The sequence below is a fragment of the Hemitrygon akajei genome, chromosome 15 (genome assembly GCF_048418815.1).
Source record: "Hemitrygon akajei chromosome 15, sHemAka1.3, whole genome shotgun sequence".
Taxonomy (NCBI): domain Eukaryota; kingdom Metazoa; phylum Chordata; class Chondrichthyes; order Myliobatiformes; family Dasyatidae; genus Hemitrygon; species Hemitrygon akajei.
Genome location: NC_133138.1, coordinates 28156611 through 28180045, shown reverse-complemented (window position 1 = coordinate 28180045; position 23435 = coordinate 28156611). Strand labels below are relative to the sequence as shown.

The 23435-nt window shown below is 43.4% G+C and overlaps 1 protein-coding gene across 1 annotated transcript in view; it reads left to right on the top strand.

Annotated features, from left to right (window-relative positions):
* The window catches only part of rad50 (RAD50 homolog, double strand break repair protein), a 166891-nt gene that overhangs the window by 115603 nt on the left and 27853 nt on the right, over nt 1-23435 (top strand). Inside the window, exons 21-22 of the mRNA XM_073067338.1 lie at nt 6458-6585; nt 7660-7884. Coding sequence (XP_072923439.1) covers nt 6458-6585; nt 7660-7884 — 353 coding nt within the window. The remainder of the gene's footprint in view (nt 1-6457; nt 6586-7659; nt 7885-23435) is intronic.

The window sequence follows — 23435 nt, the reverse complement described above, 5'->3', positions numbered from 1 at the left end:
AAGGGTTCACATACTTTTTCCAGGCTGGACTATGAATGATTAAACAATATGTTCATTACAGACATGAAAAATACAATTGTTTGTGTGTTATTAGTTTAGGCAGATTATGTTTGTCTGTTATTGTGACTTAGACCACATTTTATTAGTAATTAATATAGAAACCAGTTAATTGCAAAGGGTTCACAAACTTTTTCTTGCAACTGTATGTCACCAAAGACTCTTAATAAATTTCTACAGTTGTACTGTGGGGAGCATTGCATCACTGTCTGGTGTGGAGGGGCCACTGCACAGGATTGGAAAACTGCAGAAGGTTGCAAACACTGCCAGCTCCATCAGGTGCACTAGCCTTCCCAGCTTTGAGGACATCTTCAGTCATGATGCCTCAAAATGGTGGCATCCATCATTAATGGCCCCTATCACCCAGGACATGCCCTTGTCTCATTACTACCATCAAGGATGAAGTACAGGAGCCTGAAGACATATACTCAACATTATGGGAACTGCTTCTTCCCCTCAGCCATCAGATTTCTGAATGGGCAATGAACCCATAAACACTACCTCACTTTTTTTTTGCATTACTAATTCAAGTAAGATTTTTATTGATATATTTCTTACTGTAATTTATAGTTTTTTATGACATATTACACTGTACTGTTGCCGCAAAACAACTAATTTCACATCATACGCCAGTGGGTGGCAGGCTGGAGATAATACCTCTCCAAAGGAGATCCTTCCCTCTGCGAGCCTGCAGGTCACCCTTGGGCAAGGTGTAGCACCTGCTTAGCCCCCCGATCAGGATCACGTCAAGCCACAGGGGCAGGCAGTAGATGGTCATATGAGCAGCTGGTGCATATCACAAGTCCTAGTTATTGCACCACTGATGCCAAACAGAAAATCTCTAGAGAGTATTGATAATGGCTGGGGTCATCCATCTTGTAAAGACACTGCTCAGAAGAAGGCAATGGCAAACCACTTCTATAGAAATATTTGCCAAGAACAATCATGGTCTTTTCCAATATTTTTATTAGTTTCTACATAGAGGAATACAGAGTACAAGAAAGTGTATATAAAGGGTCAGAAAAGATTTTAAAAAACAATTACATTATATCTGTTCATAATAACAATTACATTACCCCATATTCATATAAGTTGATCAATAGTTAAGAGCAATCATGGTCATGAGACCATGATCACCTGTGTCATACAGCACAGTACATAATGTTGATGATGATGCCAGTGGTATTAAACCTGTTTCTGATTCTGACTGGCAGCCTCAGATTGTCAACATAAAGATAAGTGTTTCATCAGAAACCTATGAGTAAGAATCATGTGGAATGGCTTTGTACCAGTGAACAAACGGTAGAACTATTTGAATGTTAAACCTTGTATCTCCAGATTAGTATCCTTGTCACAGTAAAGGCTGAGATACAATATGAACAATGTATTCAACACAGCCACATAGAATGAACAAGGAGTATTCACACCACCCAGAGGGGTAGCCTCTGCTCAGATGGCCTGAAAAAGGGCATCTTCATAGTTCCATATTGGTTCCTTTTCTTGTGAAACATGGCTGCATGGGCCATGTAGGTCCTTGTGTCATTTGGACTAACTCTGCCCAAGGATGACTTTACGACCAGTACTTCCAGAGACAAAATGGCAAATAGTGGCCCATTTATATTTATTTTTTTAAGCTTATTTTGATTTTTTTAATGCTGCCTCAGTTCCAGAGTAGCAATCATTTCATTCTCCTTTACACTCATACTGAAGAATGACAAACAGTCTTGAATCTTGAATTATTTATGGTTCCATTTTAAGGCAAATAAAATCTATCAAAGAAGGTATTCTGGATAGCCCTCATGTTTTTGGAGGAATGTGTAGTGTTTTGCAAGAGCAAACATGGAAAGTACAACCTTCTGTTGAGCTTCGTTTTCAGTAAGCAGATTAATGGAACTTTTGAAGAGGCACCGAACTGCATCGGTGCGGCTACAGATAGTAGATTGCACTGATAAATAGTTACTTACTGCAGTTCTGTTTAACTTAGCTTGGTTACCTCAAAAGCATTTATCAGCAAAAGATTAAAGGCTTGCTTAGTTTATGAAATAATCGATGTTGGGATGGAAACTATTCTACTTTCCTGCAAATAGATAATGGTCAGTGTAAAGTTGTGCATGGCTCATATTATTGAAATTTATTTATTTCATTGTAAGTAAAGTGAAGCTTGGGGCTTTCATATTGGCTTGAAGGTAGGAATTGGAGGTTTTGCTGTGCAAAGTAAGCAAAGGTTACTGTGTCTTTCTTTGTATCTTGTGAAGATAGTACAGATTCAAGGTAAAAAAAAAAGCACTGCCCACACTAGCCCAGCGAAGTATTGAAGTTCAGGCTTAATAACCCACTTTCTCTTCCTCTGCTCTCCGGTCCCACCAGCAATAATTCCATTCTCATATCAGCTGTCCCCATATCATGCTTGGACACAAATGCTAATTAGTGCAAAATTGAAAACACTAGCTCATGATGAATCTGATGCCCATGAGAAAATGAATTCACCTGTGAATTTTGTGGTGTCTGAAAAGAGGATGCTGTCCAAGTTGCATGCCATCTTGGACAATGACTCCCATCCACTCCATAATGTACTGGTTAGGCACAGGAGTACATTCAGCCAGAGACTCATTCCACCGAGATGTAACACTGAGCGTCATAGGAAGTCATTCCTACCTGTGGCCATCAAACTTTACAACTCCTCCCTCGGAGTATCAGACACCCTGAGCCAATAGGCTGGTCCTGGACCTTATTTCCACTTGGCATGATTAACTTATTATTTAATCATTTATGGTTTTATATTGCTATATTTCTTCACTATTCTTGGTTGGTGCGGCTGTAATGAAACCCAATTTCCCTTGGGATCAGTAAAGTATGTCTGTCTGTCTGTGAGTCAAGGTCATCGACTGTACCTGCTGCTCCCTATTATACATTGGTGAGGCCTGACATCGACTGGGTTTACTGTGTTCACCACAAAAGGTGGGATTTCCTGGTGGTCACCTGTTTCAGTTTGACTTCCCATTCCCATTCTAACATGTTGGTCCGTGACCTTTTCTACTGTGATAATGAGGCCACAATCAGGTTGTACACCTCCCATTCCGTCTGGGTAGCTTCCAACCTGATGGCATGAGCATTCATTTCTCTGACTTCTGGTAATTTCTCCCCGTCCCCCATCTCTCTTTTACCATTCCCCATTCTGGTTCCCTACTTACTCCTTCTCACAGCCCTTCACCTCTCTCCTTCCCTCTCTCCAGTGGGTCACTATCCTATCAGATTTCTCCTCCTTCAGCCCTTCACTTCTTCCACCTATCACCTCCCAGCTTGTTGCTTTATCCTCCCCACATGGCTTCACCTAACACTTCCAGCTTGTACTCCTTTCCCTCGCTCCACCATCATACTCTGGCTTCTTCCCCATTCCGTTCAAACCCTAATGAAGGATCTTGTCCCAAAACATCAGCTCTGTATTCCCTTCCACAGAGGTTGCCTGATCTGCTGAATTCCTCCAGCATTTTGTGTGTTCTCCTCATTTTATTCTTGTTTTTTTTCTTTACAGACAGCTGTCGGAAACACAAGAGTACATTCACTGAATTTCCTCCCTTGTCTTTCCCTGCCATTTAGTCCACTGAACAGATGCTAAGAGGACCCTTGTGGGATTGTTGGTGGTGGTTAGGGAGCAGGGTAGTGGCAGCGGGTGGGAGATCTGAGGGCCATGTTTTCAGAATGGAGAATCGCTCATTTAAGATGGAGACGAGGGAGAGTGACTTCTCAAGACTGTGGATCCAGTATTCTCAACCCAAGAAAGTTGTAGAGGGTGAATTAGTGAAGAAATTTATAGTGTGTATGTAGAAAACGGTAAGGTAGCGTAGTGGTTAGCACAATGCTCTATTGTACAGGTGACCTGGGTTCAGTTCCCACCACTGCCCGTAAGGAGTTTATACATTCTGCCCGTGACCACGTGGGTTTCCTCCCACAGTCCAATAACCTAACAGCTGATAGGTTAATTAGTCGTTGTAATTGTCCTGTGATTAGGCTAGGATTAAATCGGAGGTTGCTGGGTGGTGAGGCTCAAAGGGCCTGTTCCTCAATAAGTAAATGAATAGAAAGGTCTCGGCCTGTTTACCCTTTTCCATAGATGCTGCCTTACCTGCTGAATTCCCCCAACATTGTGTGTGTTACTTGGCTTTCCAGCATCTGCAGATTTTCTCTTGTTTGTAAATGGGTAGACAGATTGTTTTTGGGAAAGACACGCAAAATGTTGTGGGAGGTCAGCAGGTCGGGCGGCATCTATAGAGAGAAATAAGCAGTTGGCATTTTGGGCTGTTGAGACTCTTCATCAGAACTGGTTTTGGACTGTTATGAAAAGTCAACAATCATGGGACAGGAACATGGATTGAATTCAAGCTTAGATCTGCCATGATCTTAGTGCATCATGGTACATGGCACAGCACAATGGAAAGATGGTAGAGCTACTGCCTCAAATCTCCAGTGATCTGGATTCATTCCTGACCTTCCGTGTCTTCTGTGTGGAATTTGCATGTTCTTCTGTGACTGCATAAGCTTCCCTCATACATCCCATGGATTCATTGGCCAACGTAAATTGCCCCAAATGTCAGACTTTGAGGAAGGGGGTTTTGTTGGGAATGTAAGGTAAATAAAATAGAATTAGGAAAAATTGGGTGCTTGATGCTCCATAAAGAGCCAGTGAGACAATGGCCCTACTTTTGTGCTGTATCTCCCTGTGACAATGATAGAGAATGAATGGTCTATCTGGTATGCTATTGGCTGTTGTTTTCTCAAGGTGTTATGTAAATGGCCAATCAGCATGAAGCATGGTATGTACTGAAGATTATTTTAGTCAACGTGAAAATGGGCTCAACTCCATCCATGTTCAATATATTCGGCTTGTAAAAGGACTTGCTTATTGAACTGGTTTCCTGCATTGATTCTCACATGAGCTTGCAGACACTACAGTGCTCCCATCACAACTTGAGCTAACTTCATGCAGACTTGACCAGTGTTCAGGCTGTCTATGTGGAGGAGTCGAACGGCATTTGGCTGTCGATCACTAGGTCATCAAGTCAGTATTTAGACCTTGAACCCCTGTGTTGTAGCAATAAATGCTTGTTGCTTTTGGAAGATGTGAAATACTTTGGAATTGAGACTGTTAGAGTCATAGAGCACTACAGCACCGAAAGAGGACTGTTGGCCCATCTAGTCCATGCCAAACAGTTCTTCTGCCTAGTCCTATTGAGCCTTCATTTCCCTTCTGTACATATACTTATCCAAACCTCTCTTAAATATTGAAATCAGTCCAGTACCCACCACTTCTGCTTCCACACTCACGCCAGCCACTGAGTGAAGACATTTCCCCTCGGGTTTCCTTTAAATATTTCATCTTTCACTTTTAACCTATGATCTCTCATCTAGTCTCCCCCAACCTCAGTGAAAAAGCCTGTTTGCATTTACCCTGTCTATAACCCTAATAATTGTGTATACTTCCATCAAGTGTCCCCTTATTCCATAAGACATAGGAGCAGAATTAGGCCATCTGGCCCATCGACTCTGCTCCGCCATTCAATCATGGCTGATCCTTTTTTTCTGTCCTTCTCAACCCCAGTTCCTGGCCTTCTCCCCATAACCTTTGATGCCATGTCCAATCAAGAACCTATCAATCTCTGCCTTAAATACACCCAACCACCTGGCCTCCACAGCTGCACATGGCAACAAGTGCTACAAGATCACCATTCTCCTATACTCCAGGGAATAAAGTCCTAGTTTATTCAACCTTTCCCTAGAACTCGGGTCCTCAAGTCATGAAGCACCCTGTAATGTCCACTCTGCATAGCTTAGAGCTTATAATGTATTACACAAAGCAATGGAGCTTTGTACTAATACATCCTTTCTCTTTATAACTGCTGAAAGGGTACACAGGAACAGTTCAGCAGGTCTGGCAATATATTTGGAGAAGGAAACATTTTAATGATTCGGAGCGGTGGTGTCCTGTCAGAGCAGCTTCTCCTGTCTGCTCCCGTCAATGTGTGTGGATGTCTCCAACTTCCTGTTTTCATTTCAGAATTTCTGCATGTGGAGCATTTAGTTATTTATTTCTTATCTGTTGCAATTTTTTTCCATTAGATTTTAGACTGCAAATATTCACTTTCTTTGGGCACTGGCAAATGGATGCATTTGAAATTACATAGTGCTGTAATTTAGCAGGCCAGGCAGCATCTATGGAAAAAAGTACAGTCGACGTTTCAGACCGAGACCGAGAAGGGTTTCAGCCCGGAATGTCGACTGCACTTTTTTCCTAGATGCTGCCTGGCCTCCTGAATTCCTCCAGCATTTTGCGTGTGTTGCTTGGATTTCCAGCATCTGCAGATTTTCTCTTGTTAATGCTGTAATTCGCTTATTTTTGCCTCAGCTCGAGGAGCGGTGGTTGCAAGATAATTTGACGCTGCGCAAAAGGATGGAAGAATTGGAAGTTGTGGAGTCCAAGAGGAAAGAGCGGCTGAAAGAGATGGGAGAGATGGGAGTAAATCAGCTCAGGGGGTAAGTGAAAACTTGACCATGTAGTGGACACATCCCCTCAGTACTGAGCTGAACCTATCTTTTAGCACCAGCAGCATTACAACTACTTAGTGTAAGAAAATGTCTGAAGCTGGGGTGACCTTGGACTTAGGGGTAGGATGATGGCTGTTGAACAGTTTCTTTGTCATTCCAAGGATTAACTCTCCTCCAGCAAAGAGTATGTGGAATATGTGATTGGGGGGTGAGCTTGTTGGTCACATCCACAATTTTTGTGCATATTGGAACAGTCATTGATTGATAAGTTTCTGTGTGGTGCAGATAATGTCCATTGTATCTCTTGGTGGATGGAATCCACAACATGGCTAACCTTTTGCTCTGAAATTACCCTGCAAACAATTTAGTCCAAATACAACAAGGAAGTATGGCATCTATTGACCTCACAGTGCTGCCCACAACTGAGCATGATTTCTTTTTAAGTATGTTAATGAACTTTGCAATATACACAAAATGCTGGAGGAACTCAGCAGGTCAGGCAGCACCTACATAAATGAACAAACATCAGTGTTTCGGGCTGAGTCCCTTTATAAACTCTAGAGATTGTTGTGCATGAAAATACCAGGGGATCAACAGTTTATGAGATGCTCATGCCACCCTGTCTGGCACCAACAATCATTCCACTGTCAAAGTCACTTAGATCGCACTTCTTTCCCATTATGACATTCAGTCTATGCGACAGCTGAACCATTTGACCACACCTGCATGCTTACTGCATTGAGTTGTTGCCGTATGATTGGCTGATTAGATAGTTCCATTAACAAGTAGATGCACCTAATAATGTGGCTACTGGGTGTAGAAGCCATGCATTTGCAGGGGATATGTGCAAGCTGAACACAAACGGTATTAGTGGTTAGTGCTGAACCCGGTTAGCTGGAGCTACAAGGCGGTGGCTTTAATAGCTACTTCACTATTCCAACCAAAAATCATAATGTTCTGAGTAGATTCTCCTGACATATGAAGCTTGTTGATATTTGTGTGGGCAATTTATATTATTATTTTATACATCCAAGCCTAAAGTACTTTTCTTTTGGATGACAGCGAACGACAACAACTGGAAGAACGACTAGATAATTGCAAAAAGAAACGAAATCTGGCCCAAGGGCGACAGAAAGGCTTTGAAGAAGAAATTCTTCACTTCAGAAAGGAACTGAGAGAGGATCAGTACAGAGATGCTGAGGAAAAGTTCAGAGAAATGATGATCAAAATGAGAACAACAGAATTGGCTAACAAGGACCTAGATATTTATTACAAGGCACTGGACCAGTAAGTATGTTAGCATGTCATAAACTTTCTTGTTTCTGGCCATGTGAAATGTTTTCTGACAAAACTTCACCAGAATATTTTGCTTTATTAAAAATATCTTGAGCGTCACAGTGGGATCAATCCGATCTTGCTGTAGAAAGTTATGTTAGAGGTTGAAAATTCCATGAATTTTGAAAAAGGATAGATCTTCAATCTTTCAAATAGTATTTACTTAGTTAACCCCAATTATTTGCCTTTAATGCAACTGAACATCTCAAAGGCACTTTCCATGAGTGTTTTGAAAAATTGTCACCAAGTCATGTGAAATCTGCCTAAATGGTAAATGTTAGTAACTGGTTTATTGTTGTCACATGACTTAGATACAGTGAAAATCCTTTGCTTTTTTTGTCATCCATGAAGATCATTTCACAAGGTAAGTACAGCTAAGTAGTACAAAGGAACAGCAATAACAGAATGCAGAATATAGTGTTACAGTTACAGAGGAAGTGCAGCACAGGGGCCATGACAGAGCCGATTGTGAGGTCAAGAGTTCATCCTTACCATACTCAAGATCCAATGAATAGTTTTATAATATCAGGAAAGAAGCTGTCCTTCAGGCTGGTGGTGCATGTCCTCAAGCTTAAGAGAGAGAGAGAGAGAAAAGATTTGGAATAAGCTATTTCAGTTCAGTTGACCAAAAGGCATGCCTGTTATTTAGGAGTTGATTTTAATAGAACATAGAATAGTACAGCACAGTAAGGCCCTTCGGCCCACAATGTTGTGCCGACCCTTAAACCCTGCCTCCCATATAACCCCCCACCTTCATTTCCTCCGTATACCTGTCTAGTAGTCTCTTAAATTTCAGTAGTGTGTCTGCCTCCACCACTGACTCAGACAGTGCATTCCACGCACCAACCACTCTTCCTCTAATATCCCCCTTGAACTTCCCACCCCTTACCTTAAAGCCATGTCCTCTTGTATTGAGCAGTGGTGCCCTGGGGAAGAGGCGCTGGCTGTCCACTCTATCTATTCCTCTTAATATCTGTATACCTCTATCATGTCTCCTCTCATCCTCCTTCTCTCCAAAGAGTAAAGCCCTAGCTCCCTTAATCTCTGATCATAATACATACTTTCTTAAACCAGGCAGTATCCTGATAAATCTCCTCTGTACCCTTTACAATGCTTCCACATCCTTCCTATAGTGAAGCGACCAGAACTGGACACAGTACTCCAAGTGTGGCCTATCCACAGTTCTATAGAGCTACATCATTACTTTGCAACTCTTAAACTCTAGCCCTCGACTTATGAAAGCTAACACCCCATAGCTTTCTTAACTACCCTATCTACCTGTGAGGCAACTTTCAGGGATCGGTGGACATGTACCCCCAGATCCCTCTGCTCCTCCACACTACCAAGTATCCTGCCATTTACTTTGTACTCTGCCTTGGAGTTTGTCCTTCCAAAGTGTACCACCTCACACTTCTCCGGGTTGAACTCCATCTGCCACTTCTCAGCCCACTTCTGCATCCTATCAATTTCTCTCTGCAATCTTTGACAATCCTCTACTCTATCCACAACACCACCAACCTTCATGTCATCTGCAAACTTGCCAACCCCACCCTTCTACCCCCACATCCGGGTTGTTAATAAAAATCACAAAAAGTAGGGGTCCCAGAACCAATCCTTGTGGGGCACCACTAGTCACAACCCTCCAATCTGAATGTGCTCCCTCCACCACGATCCTCTGCCTTCTGCAGGCAAGCCAATTCTGAATCCACCTGGCCAAACTTCCCTGGATCCCATGCCTTCTGACTTTCTGAATAAGCCTACCGTGTGGAACCTTGTCAAATGCCTTACTAAAATCCATGTAGATCACATCCACTGCACTACCCTCATCTATATGCCTGGTCACCTCCTCAAAGAACTCTATCAGGCTTGTTAGGCACGATCTGCCCTTCACAAAGCCATGCTGATTGTCTTTGATCAGACCATGATTCTCTAAATGCCCATAGATCCTATCTCTAAGAATCTTTTCCAACAGCTTTCCCACCACAGACATAAGGCTCACTGGTCTATAATTACCCTGACTATCCCTACTACCTTTTTTGAACAAGGGGACAACAACATTCACCTCCCTCCAATCCTCCAGTACCATACCCGTGGACTACGAGGACATAGAAATCCTAGCCAGAGGCTCAGCAATCTTTTCCCTTGCCTCGTGGAGCAGCCTGGGGAATATTCTGTTAGGCCCCGGGGACTTATCCATCCTAATGTATTTTAGCAACTCCAACATCTCCTCTCCCTTAATATTAACATGCTCCAGAACATCAACCTCACTCATATTGTCCTCACCGTCATCAAGTTCCCTCTCAGTGGTGAATATCGAAGAGAAGTATTCATTGAGGACCTCGCTCACTTCCACAGCCTCCATGTACATCTTCCCACCTTTATCTCTAATCGGTCCTACCTTCACTCCTGTCATCCTTTTGTTCTTCTCATAATTGAAGAATCCCTTGCGTTTTTCCTTTACCCTACTCGCCAAGGCCTTCTCATGCCCCCTTCTTGCTCTCCTTGGCCCCTTCTTAAGCTCCTTTCTTGCTACCCTATATTCCTCAATAGCCCCATCTGATCCTTGCTTCCTAAACCTCATGTATGCTACCTTCTTCCACCTGACTGGATTTTCCACCTCACTTGTCACCCATGGTTCCTTCACCCTACCATTCTTCATCTTCCTCACCGGGGCAAATTTATTCCTAACATCCTGCAAGAGATCCCTAAACATTGACCACATGTCCATAGTACATTTCCCTGCAAAAACATTATCCCATTCTAGCCTTATAGCCTCATAATTTGCCCTTCCCCAATTAAAAATTGTCCTGTCCTCTCTGATTCTGTCCTTTTCCATGATAATGCTAAAGGCCAGGGAGAGGTGATCACTGTTCCCCAGATGCTCACCCACTGACAGATCTGTGACCTGACCCAGTTCATTACCAAGTACTAGATCTAGTGTGGCATTCCCCCTAGTTGGCCTGTCAACATACTGGGACAGGAATCCGTCCTGGGAGCACTTAACAAACTCTGCCCCATCTAAACCATTGGAACTAATCAGCTGCCAATCAATATTAGGGAAGTTAAAGTCACCCATGATAACAACCGTGTTATTTTTGCACCTTTCCAAAATCTGCCTCCCAATCTGCTCCTCGGTATCTCTGCTGCTACCAGGGGGCCTATAGAATACTCCCAATAGAGTAACTGTTCCCTTCCTGTTCCTGACTTCCACCCATACTGACTCAAAAGAGGATCCTGCTACATTACCCACCCTTTCTGTAGCTGGTAATAGTATCCCTGACCAGTAATGCCACCACTCCTCCCCTTTTCCCCCCTCGCTGTCCCTTTTAAAGCACTGAAATCCAGGAATATTGAGAATCAATTTTTGTCCTGGTGCCAGCCAAGTCTCTGTAATGGCCACTACATCATAATTCCATGTATGTATCCAAGCTCTCAGTTCATCACCTTTGTTCCTGATGCTTCTTGCATTGAAGTACACACACTTTAGTCCTTCTACCTTACTACCTTTACATCCTTTATTCTGCTTCTCTTTCCTCAAAGCCTCTTTATATGTTAGATCTGGCCTTACTCCATTCACTATACTTGCAGTTCTCGCATGACCTTTATCCTCCTCCACCTCACTATCTGCTCTAACACTCTGGTTCCCCTCCCCCTGCAAATTTAGTTTAACCCCCCCCCCCCACCCCCCGGAGCAGCACTAGCAAACCTTCCCGCAAGGATGTTAGTCCCCCTCCAGTTCAGGTGCAACCCGCCCCGTCGGAACAGGTCCCCCCTTCCCTGGAACAAGGCCTAATTGTCCAGAAACATGAAGCCCTCCCTCCTGCACCATCTCCTTAGCCACGTATTTAGCTGCATTATCTTCCTATTTCTAGCCTCACCAGCACGTGGCATGGGTAGCAATCCTGAGATTGCAACCTGGAGGTCCTGTCCTTCCTCTTTGCACCTAACTTCCTAAACTCTCTTTACAGGACCTCCTCCTTCCTATCCATGTCATTGGTCCCTACATGGACCACGACATCTGGCTGCTCACCCTCCCTCTTGAGAATACAGAGAACTCGATCCAAGATATCGCGGACCCTGGCACCAGGGAGGCAACAGACTATTCGGGATTCTTGATCTCTCCCACAGAACCTCTTATCAGTCCCCCTAACTATCGAATCCCCTATCACTACTGCTCTCCTCTTTTCCCTGCTTCCCTTCTGAGCTGAGGGTCCAGTCTCGGTGCCAGAGACGCGACCACTGCAATTTGTCCTTGGTAGGTCATCCCCACCAACAGTATCCAAAACAGTATACTTATCGTTGATGGGAATGGCCACAGGGGTGCTCTGCTCTTCCTGTCTATTCCTCTTCTCTCTCCTGACGGTCACCCAGTTACCTGTCTCCTGACTCCTAGGGGTGACTATCTCCCTGAAACTCCTGTCTATTTCTGCCTCTGCCTCACAAATGATCCAAAGTTCATCCAACTCCAGCTCCAGTTCCCTAACACGGTTTGTCAGGAGCTGCAGCCGGATGCACCTTTTGCAGTTGTAGTCATCAGGGACAATTGTAGATAGTTAGATTGCCCAGTTGACCTTGGGTCTGCAGATGTCGAGTGTAAAGTTCTCTTTTATGCTTGAGTATAGGAGTCAGCAAAGTTTGTCTACATGCTGCAGCCCAGCTACCCATGCCCACACTTCACTTGGCCATGTGGATCCCAGTTCAGCTTCTAGAGCCACCTGAGGACCCACCAATGGACAACTCTTTAGGGGAACATCATTCTCGGCTCAAGTGATCGCACTGCTACTACGACTAACATTTGGGTTACCTTGCTTCTGCAGTGGCTCTGGATCAGAGGTTCCCAAACTAGGGTCCACGGACCCCTTGCTTGTTGGTATTGGTCCACGGCATGAAAAAAAGATTGGGAGCCCCTGCTGTGGATAGACGGAATCCACAGTGCAGTTATAGCCAACACAAAAAGAACTGAAACCCTTGTATATTGTTCTTTAATTTTCTCCAAATAGATACTTTATTTGACTCACCTTTGCAACTTCATCATTGCAACTTCATCAGATTAATGTTCCATCATCTCCTATCCTTAGTCTTACCTGAATGCCTTGTTGCTTGGGGTTTCCATACCTGGTCCTGCCACCTCAGGCTAAGTCTCTGTCAGTGCTCCTCTCTTATTGTCCTTTGTGTTTGTCTGATCTAGTTCGTGCATTTAGGCATGTCCTGTCCAGATCTATATAGGCTGCTCGGAGTTTCCCCTATCTACCTCCTCACCTCTCTGATCTGCTCTTTATTTCAGTATGAGTTTACTGCAGTAATATGTTGTCTAGGTGCCAACTGTCCTCCAAATAATTGGCTAATGTTGTTGCAAGTATACAGCCCCTTTTGTGTTAAGTATGTCATGCACTAAAACTGTGATTCAATATTCCAGAACTGGTTCAGATGTGAATGTGAAGACTTCTACTGGTAGGTGAGACTAGAGCTAGAGGGCATAGCCTCAAGATTCAGGGGAATAGATTTAAGATGGAGATGAGAAAAAAACTGCTTTTCCCAGAGATTAGTGAATTTGTGGAATTCACAAATGCCCAGGGAAGCATTAGGGTCCACAGCATTAAATATACTTGAGACAAACTTAGATTTTTGTGTAATAAGGGTTATGGGGAAAATGTAGGTTGATGTATTGAGTCCACAGCCAGATCAGTCATGATATTATTGAATGCCAGAGCAGGCTCGACAGGCCAGATAGCCTAGGGCGTCATGGTAACATAGTGGCCATAATCTGGCTTCAATTCCTGCCGCTGTTTGTAAGGATTTTGTACGTTGACCCCGTGACCACGTGGGTTTCCTCCAGGTGCTCCAGTTTTCTCCTACATTCCAAAGACATATGGTTTAGTAGCTTGTGAGCATGCTACGTTGGCACTGGAAGCACGGCAACACTTGCAGGCATCTTCGGACAGTATTGGTCTTCGATACAAACAGTGAATTTCACTGTATGGTTCGATGTGCATGTGGCAAATAAAGCCAATCTTCATGTATTCCTGCTCATATTTTTAATGTTCTTATTTCTCCAGCCACACACTACCTGCCTTACTTTGCTATTCCTGTATTGCGAGCAGAATACCTTCGATGCAGGAGATTCTGAAATAAACATTAGAAGTACTCAGCAGGTCGAACAGCGTCTATGAAGAGAGTAAACAGAGTTAGTATTTCGGCCAATGATCTTTAATCACAGCTGGGCAAAGTTTGAGATTTTCCTTTCCATGTCATTAAACCCTGCCTTCTGGACTTGCAACTCCCCTTCAGTTAACTACTTCTCAATAAAAGCACACAAACTCAACAGATCAGTTTAGGTTTATGAACAGGAGCTTTCCTACGCAATGTTCTGGCATGTTGGTCTATCTCTCCCTACCAATCCACTTATTTTCAATTTCAGAACCAAGTGTCCTTTTGAATTTGCTCACCTGATCTATAAACAATGTCAAGGTTGATGTTTCTGTGCTTCTTCTGACTGTTGTAATTGGCATGAAAAGTAATAAGCAATTTGAATTTAACTGTAGACGTTGTCAAAGAGGGTTTGATTTATTCACACTATTGGAACAGAGCAGATTTTGCTTTTTAGGGTGAGCTGCGTATATACTGGCACAGTGGTGTAGCAGTTAGTGTGAAGTTTTATAGAACCAGTGATCAGAGTTAAATTCCCTCTGCTGTTTCGAAGAAGTTTGTATGTTTTCATCACAACTGTGTGGATTTCTTCTGGCTTCCTTCCATATTCCAAAGGCATATGTTTTAGGGAAGGCATAGTATGATTAGGAACAGTCAGCACGGCTTTGTCAAAGGCAGGTCATGCTTTATGAGCCTGGTTGAATTTTTTGAGGATGTGACGAAACATATTGATGAAACGTAGAGCAATAGATGTAGACTATGTGGATTTCAGCAAGGCATTTGATAAGGTACCCCATGCAAGGTTTATTGAGAAAGTAAGGGAGCATGGAATCCAAGGGGACCTTGCTTTGTGGATCCAGAATTGGCTTGCCAAAGAAGGCAAAGAGTGGTTGTAGACGGGTCATATTCTGCATGGATGTCGGTGACCAGTGGTGTGCCTCAGGAATCTGTTCTGGGACCCCTTCTCTTTGTGATTTTTATAAATTACCTGGATGAGGAAGAGGAAGGATGGGTTAGTATATTTGCTGATGATACAAAGGTTGGGTGTGCTGTGGATAATGTGGGAGGCTGTCAGAGGTTACAGCAGGACATTGATAGGATGCAAAGCTAGGCTGAGAAGTGGCAGATGGAGTTCAAATCAGTTAAGTGTGAGGTGGTTCATTTTGGCAGGTCAAATATGACGACAGAATACAGCATTAATGGTAAGACTCTTGGCAGTGTGGAGGATCGGAGGGATCTTGGGATCTGAGTCCATAGGACGCTCAAAGCTGCTGTGCAGGTTGACTCTGTGGTTAAGAAGGCATATGGTGCATTGGCCTTCATCATTTGTGGGATTGAGTTTAAGATCCGAGAGGTAATGTTGCAGCTATATAGGACCCTGGTCAGACCCCACTTGGAGTACTGTGCTCGGTTCTGGTCGCCTCACTGCAGGAAGAATGTGGAAACCATAGAAAGGGTGCAGAGGAGATTTACAAGGATGTTGCCTGGATTGGGGAGCATCCCTTATGAGAATAGGTTGAGTGAACTCGGCCTTTTCTTCTTGGAGCGGCAGAGGATGAGAGATGACCTGATAGGGGTGTATAAGATGATGAGAGGCATTGATCGTGTGGATAGTCAGAGGCTTTTTCCCAGGGCTGAAATGGCTAAAACAAAAGGGCACGGTTTTAAGTTGCTGGGGAGTAGGTACAGAGGAGATGTTGGTTAAGTTTTTTCTGCAGAGAGCGGTGAGTGCATGGAATGGACTACCAGCAACGGTGGTGGAGGCAGATACGATAGGGTCTTTTAAGAGGCATTAAAAAAATAGGGGGCTACATGTAACCCGAGGTAATTTCTAAAGTAAGTACATGTTTGTCACAGCATTGTGGGCCGAAGGGCCTGTATTTTGCTGTAGGTTTTCTGTGTTTCTAAGGTAAGATATGGGCATGTTATGCCTGTGCTGGAAGCACAGAAATACTTGTGGGTTGTGTATCTGAACTGTGTGTTTGCATTCATCTTTTGTGAAACGGTAAACTGAAACCAGGGATCTCTCTGGTTATTCGCTTCCATTAAAAGTGATAAATTATTCTGTATTGTCATGTAAGACCATAAGACATAGGAGCAGAATTAGGCCATCTGGCCCATTGAGTCTGCTCCACCATTCAATCTTGGCTGATTCATGTTTTTCTATCTCCTCCTCAACCCCAGTTTCCGGCATTCTCCCCATAACCTTTGATGCCATGTCCAATCAAGAACCTATCAAACTCTGCTTTAAATATGCCCTACGACCTGGCCTCCACAGCTGCACGTGGCAGCAAATTCCACAAATTCACCACCCTTTGGCTAAAGAGATTTCTCCGCATCTCCGTTTTGAAAGGGCGCCCCGCTATCCTGAGGTTATGCTGTCTTGTCCTAGACTCTCCCACCGTGGGAAACATCCTTTCCACATCTACTCTGTCTAGGCCTTTCAGCATTCGAAAGGTTTCAATGAGATCCTTGTTTCATATGTACTGAGAAAAAAACGGCACTTTGAAGTAGTACAAAGTAAAATTGTAACAGTGTGGAGTAAAGTGTTAGAGAACAGAGAAATTACGATGCAGATGGATATGAAGGTGCAGGTACAACAAGGTTGATTGTGAGATCAAGATCGTCTTATTGTACCAGGGAAGCATTAGATAGTCTTGTAACACCAGGATAAAAACTGTCTTTGACCCTGGTGGTGCACGCCTGAAGGCAGGGATTCACAGACCCTTCAGTTAATGGTAGGGGTCCCTGTCATAAAAAAGGATAGGAACCCCTGATTTGTGTTTCTGTCCAATGGGAGGGAGGTTCAGGGTGGTTGGGGTCTTTAACTATGCTGGCTGCTTTACTGGGGCGGTGAGAAGTGTAGGCAGTCTGTGGGGGAGGGGGAGGTGGATGGCTGGTTTCCGTGAGCGCTGAACTATGTCAAACACACAGCAGTTTCTTGTGGTCATGTGCAGAGCAGTTCCCATACCAGGCCATGATGCATAAAGATTGGATTCTTTCTGTGGGGTTATGTATGAAAATTAGTGAGAGTCAAAGGAGACGTAATAGACAACTTTAGTCTCCTGAGGAAATAAAGGCACTGATGAGCTTCCTTGGCCAGAGTGTCAAAGTGATTGGAATGTTCACTGGTGCTGGTGATGTTCACTCTGAGGAACTTGAAGCTCTCAAACCTTTCCTCCTCAATACATTTGATACAGACGGGAACGTGCTTATCATAACTTGACGTCAGAATCATTGACCTAAACAGGAGCAGGTGGACTGCTCCCTAAAGTCAATGGCCAACTCTTTTGTTTTGCTGACACTGGGAGAAAGGTTGGTGACAAAATCCTATCTCCTTCCTGTACTCCAACCCATCGTTCTTTGAGATACGGCCCACTACAGTGCTATCGTGCAAAGTTGTAGGAGGAGTTAGAGCAGAGTCTGGCCACGCAGCCCAGAAGACCATAAGACATGGGAGCAGAATTAGGCCGTTCAGCCCATCCAGTCTGCTTTGCCATTCCATCATGGCTGATCCCGGATCCCACTCAACCCCACACACCTGTGTTCTGTGATGCCCTGACGGATCAGGAAACGATCAACTTCTGTCTTAATTATACCCATGGACTTGGCCTCCACTGTAGTCTGTGGCAGAGCATTCCACAGATTCACTACTCTTTGGTTAAAAAAAATTCCTCCTCCTATTCTAAAAGGTCGTCTCAATTTTGAGGCTGTGCCCTCTAGTTCTGGATATCCCCATCATAGGAAACATCTTCTACACATCCACCTTCTTTTAACATTATCTCCTTGCTTTTATATTCTATTCCCCTTGAAGTGAGTGCCGACATTGCATTTGCCTTCTTTACCCAGACTCAACCTGTGAATTAACCTTCTGGGAGTCTTGCATGAGGTCCCTTTGCACCCCAATTTTCTCCCCATTTAGATAATAGTCTGCACTATTGTTCCTGTTACCAAAATGCATTATCATACATTTTCCAACACTGTATTCCATCTGCCACTTTTTGCCCATTCTTCCATTTTGTCTAAGTCCTGCTGCAATCGCATTGCTTCCTCAGTACTACCTATTGCCACAAAGCCATTAGTCCGATTATCCAAATTATTGAAAAACAAAGTGAAAAGTAGCAGTCCCAATACTGATCCCTGAGGAACACCACTAGTCACTGGCAGCCAACCAGAAAAGGCCCCCTTTATTCCCACTCGCTTGTCAGCCATTACTCATCAGTATCTTGCTTTGTATTATTGGCTAATTTACCCTCATATTTGATCTTATAGCTTTTTTAGTTGCCTTTGGTTGGTTTTTAAAAGCTTCCCAATCATCCAAATTCCCACTCACTTTTGCTACCTTATATGTGCTTTCTTCGGCTTTTATGCAGTCCTCAACTTCCCTTGTCAGCCATGGTTGCCTACCCCTGCCATTTGTGAACTGCTTCTTCTGTGGGATATATCCAAACCACGCCTAGTGAACTATTCCCAGAAACTTCAGCCATCTCTGCTCTGGTGTCATCCCTGCCTCCTCCAGTCCACCTTGGCAAGCTCCTCTCTCATGCCTTTGTACTTCTCTTTATTCCATTGCGATACTGATACATGTGACTTATGCTTCTCCCTCTCAAATTGCAATATGAATTCAATCATATTATGATCATTGCCTCCTAAGGGTTCCTTTATGTTAAGCTTTCTAATAAGATCTGGGTTATTACACAACATCCAGTCCTTTCCCCAGTAGGCTCAAGCACAAGCTCTTCTAAAAAGCCACCTCGTAGGCATTCAACAAACTACCTCTCGTACGATCTGACATGCAACCTGATTTTCCCAATCCGTTTGCATATTGAAGTTCCCCATTACAATTATGTCATTACCCATTTTGCGTGCCTTTTCAGCTCCCTTTACAACCTCAACCCCACATCTTGGCTACTATATATGATTCCCATAATGCTTATTTTTACCCTTGCAGTTTCTTAACTCCACCCACAAAGATTCAATATTCTCTGACCCTAGGTCACCTCTTTCTAAAGATATAATTCCATCTCTTACCAACAGAGCCACACCATTGCCTATGCCTTCCTGCCTGTCCTTTCGATACAAAGTATATCTTTTGATGTTAAGATTCCAACTATGGCCGCCTTTCAGCCTCAACTCAGTGATGCCCACGTCTTAGCGACCTGTCTCTAACTGCACCACAAGTTTGTCCATCTTATTCCGAATGCTACATGTATTTAAATACAGCACCTCCAGTCCTTGATTCTTCACCCCTCGGATTCAAGTGCAACCTGTCCCTTTTGTACAGGTCACACCTGCCCCAAAAGAGGACCCAATGATCCAGAAATCTGAATCCCTGCCCCCTGCTCCAACTCTTCAATCACACATTTATCTGCCACCTTATTCTATTCCTATCCTCACTGTCTTGCAACGCAGGCAGCAACCCCAAGACTACTACCCTTGAGGTCCTGCTTCTCAGCTTCCTTCCTAACTCCCTGTATTCTGTTTCAGGACCTCCTCCCTTTTTCTACCTATGTTTTTGGTACCCACATGTGCCATGACTTCTGGCTGCTCACCCTCCCTTTTCAGGATATTGTGGACATGCTCAGAAACATTGCAGACCTTGGCACCTGGGGGGCAAACTAGTATCCGTGTTTCTTTCTTGCATTCACAGAATCGGCTGTCTGCCCTCTGACTATAGAGTCCTCTATCACTGCTGCCATCCTCTTCCTTTCCCTACCCTTCTGAGCCACAGGGCCAGACTCAGTTCCAGAGACATGGCTTCTGTTGTTTCCCCCAGTAGGTCATCCCCCTAACAGTACTCAAAATGGAGTACTTACTGTTGGGGGGGATGACCACAGGATACTCTTCACTATCAGTTGTTCTTCCTTCCCTCTCCTGATAGTCACCCATTCATCTGTCTCCTGCAGTCTTGGGGTTATTACGTCCCCGTAGCTCCAGTCTAGCACTTCTGCACTTACCCTTACAAGCCAAAGGCCATTGAACTGCATCTGGATGCACCTGGTGCAGACATGGCCATTGGGGAGGCTGGTAGTCTCCCAGAAATCCCACATCTGACACCCGGAACAGAATGCTGACCCTATAGACATACACCTATTTTCTCAAGGGTTAAATAAGAAAAAAGTGAGAAACCAGGAATGAACTTGCCTACCCACCTTGCCTCCGCCTCACTGAAGCCCTGTTGAGCTACAGCCTTGTCACTCTGACAATGGCCGTTCCCACAGTGTCCCCTCCTCTAGACAGTATCCCTCTTTTATGGGGACTGGGTTTTTAAAGCTCTTCTCTGAACTTGCGCAGGAACTCTTCTACTGTGTCTACGCCGTACTCCAGTCAAAGACACGTGTTGAAAAACTTGTTGCTTTTTAAAGTACTTTGCTGGACTTACGCAGGAATGCTTTTACAGGAGTAAAGTAGGGGGCCGGGGGCTTCTACAGGTAGTTGTGAGTCTACAGGGAATAGAGTAGGGGGTGAGGACATAATCTGTAGCACCTCTCTCTCTCTGCCTATCACTCTGCCTGTTCTCCATCTCCCTCTGGTGCTCCCCCCTCCCCCTTTCTTTCTCCCGAGGCCTCCCGTCCTATGATCCTTTCCCTTCTCCAGCTCTGTATTACTTTCACCAATCACCTTTCCAGCTCTTAGCTTCATCCCACCCCCTCCGGTCTTCTCCTGTCATTTCGCATTTTCCCCTCCCCCCCCCAACTACTTTCAAATCTCTTACTATCTTTCCTTTCAGTTAGTCCTGACGAAGGGTCTCGGCCCGAAACGTCGACAGTGCTTCTCCTATAGATGCTGCCTGGCCTGCTGTGTTCCACCAGCATTTTGTGTGTGTGGTTTGAATTTCCAGCATCTGCAGATTTCCTCACGTTTGATCTGTAGCAGCAGTTTTGGTCCTCGTGGTGGAGGAGTTACTGCCTATCCTTACAGATTGCAGTATATTGGTCGGGAAGTCAAGGATCCAGTTACTCAGGAACTTGTGGAGTCCCTGGTTTAGGAGTTATTTGGAATCATTCTGACCTACGTTTTGTTGAAGCTGCATTTAATAACTTACTAACTTTAGAATTTGAGTTTCGATACTATTCTGCTCTTGGGGAGCTCCTGAAATTTTTGGCTGCAGTTCCCTTGAGGATTCCAATGGAGATAAAGGCAAACTGACAGAAATGAAGGAAGAGAATCTTCCTTGTCATTTCCTAAACAGCAGTAATTGAATGGTGTCGTGGCATCAGCACTGGATTTCGAGGCAGATGATCCTTAGTTCAAATCCCGACCTGGGCAGCAGCAGTACCTGCACGGAAGTAACGTCTGGCAATCTACTTCTGTGTCTTGCCATGAAAACCCTATGGGCAACTACGCTATCCATGGGGGTCGCCATGAGGCACTCAACAACTAGCTCTGCTCTGCTTGCATTTAAGAAAATGGGTGTACGTCCAGCCAAGTTAGAGCCATGAATCCAATCAGTTATATTGGTTGAAGTGTATTTCCTGTTTGCTTGAGTTCCATTTGCCTTTCAGTACTACTCTCCTCCTCTCGGGGAAGTTCTGAACATTTTAACTCCTGTTCCCTTAAGGATTCCATGAGGATATAGACAAACAGGCAGAAAGTAGGGGACAGATTCTTCATTTATTTCCATTTTTGCTGCAAGAAAATGGGTGAGCTCTGACCATGCGAGAACAATCAATTATATTGCTTGTAGTGTATTTCACTCACCCCACCTCTGTTCCATTTGCCCTTACAGTCTTATCTAACTAAAATCTGCCAACTGCAACTTTGCAATTTCCAATCAACCACCTGGCCTTATTAGATCTTTGAGGTTGAATGCAATTTCTACAAAGCATACAAAATTATCTAAGCTGTCAATTTTAAACTCACATCTCCCTGTTCTGGATTTCCCAGCCAAAAGCAAAGAATTTTCTTTTATTCCTCCTTAAATGCTGTCATCAACATAAACATCTGAATTAGCTTGCACAAACTTCTGTTGTCATGTTTGTGACAGTAGTCTTGTTTCTTTTCATTTCATTAAAGTCTCATTCCAACATATCTCCACTGTATCTGAAAAGTCGGCTTAATCTTTTCCGGGATATAATGTGTGATTCTTGAAAAGCAGTCAAATCAGAGCTCCCTCAAAATCACAGTCAGGTTTATTATCACTGGCATATGTTGTGAACTTCTATTTTCTGACAGCAGTACAGTGCAATATATAAAAAAAATTACTGAAAATTGCAGTAAGAAATATACTTAAAAAATAAATTCAAGAAATAAGATTATTTAATGTAATGTCCAGTACAAAAGTTTAAAGGAGACAAAATAATATTATTCCGGATCTGATGCCGCATATAAAAAACAGACTAACATAAAGACACAATAATAAAAATATAGTGAATATAAATACATAAGATAGCTTATCTCCATAGATAATTCCAAACTACTGAATGGGATTGTTCTAGGAGACAGTATTGACCTGAAGAACTGCAGTGCCTCCTTTTTTTTTCTCATATGAAATATAAGGAAAACTATTGTGTAATCTGCGTCAACTACACAAAATGTGAGAGATCAACACCAGATCACAAAAGGTTATGTATCCTGACATAAATTTAGATTGATAATAATTTTCTTATGGTTCATGTTGTGACAAAGATTGGAAAGGAGAATTCAAGTTCATTATCATTCTGGAATGCAGTTAATAAATTTAGAATAGAAAGGCAACACCAGTAATGATGATCATAAAATCTAAAAATGTATAGCATTTACTATCTGCTTGAACCGTTATCTCCTCTCCATTTTAACACCACTCTAGAAATAACCGCCAGCTGTTAATATGCACCTTAATCAGATAGGACATATGGAAGAACTCATTCTTGATACATAAAGAATTATTTTTGCTTAACTTGAAATCAGAAGGAAAACAAAGTCACTTACATAACATTCTTCTTCAATTCTCACAACGACCCTTGTCCAGTGGCTCGAGCAGTCTTTCGGAATAAAAGCCTGGGATACCGGTACTAGGTGCAGTGAATGTCAGCATTATACTCATCATGTGCCTCTTGATATGATAATGTTTCAGTCACATCCCGTGAAGTCCTCCCACATTATATGAACACCAAGTGCTTATCAAGAACTTGGTTTCAGGCGTCCTCAGGGATCAATATTTTTCTTATATTTCTGTTGACATAGAACTATTATGTCATAAAATGACATTCAGCCCATTAGGTAAATACTGAATCAGAATCAGGTTTATTTAGACATAGGTTGTGAAATTTGTAATTGTGTGGTGCTACGCATAAAAAACACTCTAAATTACAATAAGGAATATTGTATAAGAGAGATGTGTGTGATGTCTGTGTCTGATGTCTCTCTGAAGAGAG